This window comes from Coffea arabica, unplaced genomic scaffold (assembly GCF_036785885.1).
Source record: "Coffea arabica cultivar ET-39 unplaced genomic scaffold, Coffea Arabica ET-39 HiFi ptg000061l, whole genome shotgun sequence".
Lineage (NCBI taxonomy): Eukaryota > Viridiplantae > Streptophyta > Magnoliopsida > Gentianales > Rubiaceae > Coffea > Coffea arabica.
Window position 1 is genome coordinate 18,045 of NW_027266207.1, and position 4,940 is coordinate 22,984.

The following is a 4,940-nucleotide window of genomic DNA, read 5'->3' on the forward strand; positions in this document are numbered from 1 at the left end:
CGATTTGTCATTGGTTAAAGTGTTTTCTGCCGGAAATTTCATAACCTTTTTGAGTTTGGTTTCGCGGTTGGTTTATGAACCCTAGTAATTTCCGTCCACGGATCCATATGCTCTTTTGACACTTTAAAAGTCATTTTATACGTTTACTCGCGAGTAGTCGGGTAATCCTTGATTTCATCTAAACCATGCTAGATGGATTGTAATGTGTTCTTTGTTTACTTTTAGGTTTCATTGGTGATTGAGAAGTGGACGTTATTTTGCGTGTATAGGTGAGTGTTCCTTGTTTGTTATGTTTCATGACTATATGGCTGGTATGAATGATTGATAATATGTTAAATGCTTTCAATGATTGTTAAAACGAGTCTTCTAGGCAAGTGTGTACTTTATCGCACTCGGCCTAGATGATTGTGAAAATTTCAATGATTCAATGATTGAAATGTTATTTGTGCATGAATGTAAGCCTTTTGGCTGAACTGGCCACTGCCCCTTGTTACCGGTCGTCTCGAGCCAGAAGCGGACTCGGTCGGGCGATTAGGGACCTGGGTGAACGTTTTGGTATACTCGAGTATTACCTTGTAGGTTGGTGGAGGTTGGTGGAGCCTGGTGAATGAATGAATGAGGGTTTTACTTATATACAAATGCATTTTCAAATGATTGAAGGTATAAGGGAACGAAGGGAGAATGAATGAACGAATGAATGAACGAATGGCTCCTTGTGAGCACGTATCCTTTTAATGAAGGTGTTTATCGCTTTCTTTTGTATTTGAATTATTAGTAACGTGTAATGAATGCATTGAACTTCTTGTTGCTTATGTGTTCGGAACCTCACTGAGCTTATAGCTCACCCCTTTAGTTTGTTTTCCTTAACAGGGGAAGGCGAGCAAGGACGAGAGCCGGTATAGACTAGCTGGGTCTAGCCCTTGGTTTTCTTTTGTCATGGTTCTCGCCCTAGTGCTTGGCACGGGCTGGTTGTATGGTGATTTGAGAACCTCTGTATATTTGACGGTTGTACTTCTTTTTGAGATATTATTGTATATACGTTTTGTTTTAAGTTGGATCGCGGTTAGATATTCTTATGGTTGCTTGAAGTGATCGACTGAGTCCCGGCGAGAGCTGGGCAGGCAGTCCGCCGAACCCTTTGGTTCGCCTTAGGGGAAAGTGGGGCTGTCACACCTATCACCTAATAATTAAATCCCTTTGTGCAAAATTTAACCTAATTGGCTGAATTTTTCTTACTTAACGCACTAGCAGGCCCTACGTCCAATATGCACTCCAAATTTCTCAAGAACTAACTTATACTAGAAAAATGATTTAAAAACCTTATTTACTCATAAAAATTATCTAAAAAAATTTTCTAATAAAGAAAATATAGAAAAGGCGTGCAATTAAATAAAATAAAGTCTAGAAAATAAAAAAAATTTCGGGTTATACTCTTTCCCCCTTAAAAGAATTTCGTCCTCGAAATTTCTTACCTGGATTCATAAACAGTTCAGGGTATTTCTTTTGCATTTCTTCTTCCACCTCCTAGGTAGCCTCTTCTATCCCATGATTTCTCCATAAGATCTTCACCAAAGGAATTTGTTTGTTTCTCAGCTCCTTAACCTTTCGGTCAAGCAACTGTACAGGTTTCTCTTCGTAGGTAAGTGACTCATCTATCTCAATTTCCTCCAGTTGTAAGATGTGGGTTGGATCGGGATAATACTTCTTAAGCATCGAGATGTGGAAGATGTCATGAATCCTGGATAGACTTGATAGTAGTTCAAGTCGATACGCTACTTTACCAATTCTCTGGAGAATTTTAAAAGATCCGACAAATCTCGGTTGAAGTTTCTTTCCTCTAGCCGTCGTGGCGCTTCATAACAGTGTGACCTTAAGAAAAACATGATCCCCAACCTCGAACTCCAGATCCTTTCTTCGATTGTCCGCATAGCTCTTTTGTCGGCTTTGAGCGGTTTGGAGTCTTTGGCGTATCATCTTGACTTTTTCTCGTGCCTCCTCTATCCATGGAATAGCCGTTGAATCTAGAACCTTCCTCTCGCCGACTTCATCCCAATAGATCGGTGACCAGCACTTCTTCCCGTAAAGTGCTTTGTATGGGGCCATTTGAATTGACAAATGGTAACTGTTATTGTAAGCAAACTCTACTAAAGCCATATGTTGATCCCAATTACCCCCAAAATCCAGAATACAAGTCCTTAGCATATCCTCGAGAGTTTGAATTGTTCACTCCGACTGTCCATCCGTCTGGGGATGATAAGTGGTACTTAAGTTGAGTTTAGTCCCCAAAGTCTCTTGAAATTTCTGCCAACACCTAGACACAAAGCGGGGATCTCTATCCGAAACGATGCTCATAGGAATTCCATGTACTCTTACGATCTCGTCCAAATACACCTGAGTCAGTTTGTCCATGGAATACTTCATGTTTACCGGCAAAAAATGGGCCGATTTGGTTAACCGATCAACGATCACCCAAACAGCATCATATTCTCGTTGCGTTTGCGGCAAATCTGAAATAAAGTCCATGGTGATATTTTCCCACCTCCACTCGGGTATCTCAAGAGGTTGTAACAAGTCAGATGGTTTTTGATGCTCCGTCTTAACTTGTTGGCAGATGAAACATTTTTGCATATATTGAGCAATTTTCTTCTGTAAGGATCGAAAACAACCTAAGAGGGGGGGTGAATTAGGCTTTCTAAAAACCTGCTAAGATATATTCTATTTTTTTCACAGACAGCCTTTCTTTTCTCAAATACCTCTCAATGAACAAGATAATACAAGAGCACAGGTATTCGGGAGATGAAGAGAAGAACAGTTTATGTAGAAAAGCAGTAAATGAAAGTAATGAAACAAACCAGGCTTCAAACACAACTGAGATTTGAAAACCACTTTTATATACCAAGTTACTTCAAGTTGAATAGACTTGCAACCAATCTTTTGTGTACAAGGAAGGGATCACTTCCTTCTTGCCCCAAACCACACTTGGTCAAGCAAGGAAGTTTTACAAACACTCGCAAACCCTCACTATGCTACACTATTGAAGAAGCTATGTCACACTTGAAAAACTGCACGAAGATTGCACAAGCAATGAGTACAAATGTTCCTTTTGAGTATTCTAGCACACGAATCACTCACTATCGGATGTAGGCTTGATGTACAAAGTTGCCTTGAGGTGGTTGATTTTGTTCTTTTTATAGGGGACCAGAGAGTTCCTCAATTAATGCTGTCAACGGGTAGAAGGCAGCTGAAGAGTCAACTAGCCGTTGGTGCTGTCAGACGTCCGATGCTTGGTTTTTATGCGTCCGAACGATATCAATGAGTTCTGGAAGTTTTCTTGAGTCCCTTAGGACGTCCGATCATGCGTCCGAGGTTAGGATGAATACTTGGACTTTCTTCTTCAATTCCTTCGGACAGCCGATGCATCCAGAGTGTTGCGTCCGAAGATCAGCAACGTTTGTCGGACGCCCGATACACAGGTGTTGAGCGTCCGAACCTGATCAGTAATAGAGTAACTCCTGGCTTGTCTTCTTCGGACGTCCGAGCCTGAGTTCTTTACTCGTCCGAAGATGCTCAAAGAATGTCGGACGTCCGATACTTTCCTTTTGTGCGTCCGACATTATCCTCAGCAGACTTCATTCCTTTTTTATCTTCTTTTTCTGCTTTAACTCCACATACCTGTTTGGTTTATTTCTGAAAAGGATCTTTACAAAAGGTATTAGAAACATCCAATTGTTTTGTAATCATCAAAAGATATGAATTGAGATAAACAATCTCTCCCTTTTTTATGATGACAAAATAATTGGATAGAGCACAAAATATAACAGCTCCCCCTGACGAAGTGCATGAGTAGTATATTACTCCCCCTGAAACTGACTCCCCCTAACTAGTTACTCTATACCATCAGTGTTAAACCAAATCCAATTCCAATTCTCCCCCTTTTTGTCATCACAACCAGCAATACATTTTTTCAGAAGTAATATCAGTATACATATTTACAATGTACATCACAGTTTGGAATTAATCATTGAGCAGATATCAATCAGAAACATTCATTCAACCAGCAGATTGCACACACACATAACCAATCATATCATCCAAGAAAAACATTCATAACAAAATACTTAGTTAAAACATTCATAAACAGTAAAGAAAATATCCAGTTTTACAGACCATGTGTCCAGCACTTAAAATAAAAGATAAACTATAGTCCTAGATTTAGGTGCAGTGACCTAGTAGTGCCTAGATGGTGATCTTAGATGATCCAGGCCTCCTTCTGGTCAGACGATACTGTTCAGGGTCCTCTTCTTCCTCAGTTTCTTCATCATCATCTTCAAATGCTTCCTCAGTTACTGAAGCCTTGCCTTTATCCTTGGGTTGAGAACTTGAAACTGGTGTGGTCTCATTACCAGTAGTTGGCCTTGTGGGCTTAGATCTTGGTTCTTTCTGATGAGCAGTCTCATTTGTCTCAGGTATAGGGGGCACAAGAAAATTTCTTTTTTCAAGGAAAGAGGATTGTTGGGCAGAGGTCATGGTCATCATGAGACCATCTTCAAGAAGCATAACATGCTGTTTGAGGTCTTCAAGCAAAGAGATGACCTCAGAGTTGGAAGAGAAGGACTTACTAGCAGACTTTCTAGGATGAATGGTGAAAGGAGAAACATAGCCTGACTGATCATGGGGAGTTCTAGGAGTGACAGGGGTTTCATGCCAGTTTTTTCTTCTAGATTCGGCCACAGTCTCCTTGTAGCACCAATGACCATCAAAAAATTTTAAGTTCTTTCTTTCAAAATAAGCTTTGGAGAAAACTGATGAAGCACTGTCTTTTGGAGATTTGCCAGAAAAGGGTATGTCAAAATGAGCAAAAATGGGGGTCAGAAATCTACCATAGGAAAGCTTCCTACGACTATCAGTGCTGATTTTGAGCAGAAACTTGCACATTACAA

At 40.2% G+C, this 4,940-nt stretch overlaps 1 protein-coding gene across 1 annotated transcript; it reads right to left on the reverse strand.

Moving 5' to 3' along the window:
* Positions 1–1,524: 1,524 nt before the first annotated feature.
* On the reverse strand, positions 1,525–2,154 carry LOC140032783 (uncharacterized). The gene is made up of 2 exons (XM_072073549.1): positions 1,870–2,154; positions 1,525–1,788 (listed from the first exon to the last, which is right to left on the reverse strand). Exons 1-2 carry the CDS (start codon positions 2,152–2,154, stop codon positions 1,525–1,527), a joined length of 549 nt encoding a protein of 182 aa, XP_071929650.1.
* Between the last annotated feature and the right edge of the window lie 2,786 nt (positions 2,155–4,940).

Bases quoted from the DNA above. Each gene is read 5' to 3' on its own strand.
- LOC140032783 (XM_072073549.1), bottom strand. From the start codon at position 2,154: ATGGCTTTAGTAGAGTTTGCTTACAATAACAGTTACCATTTGTCAATT. The intron at 1,789-1,869 runs GTCACACTGTTA...AAAATTCTCCAG, and splicing joins GGGATCATGTTTTTCTTAAG to AGAATTGGTAAAGTAGCGTA.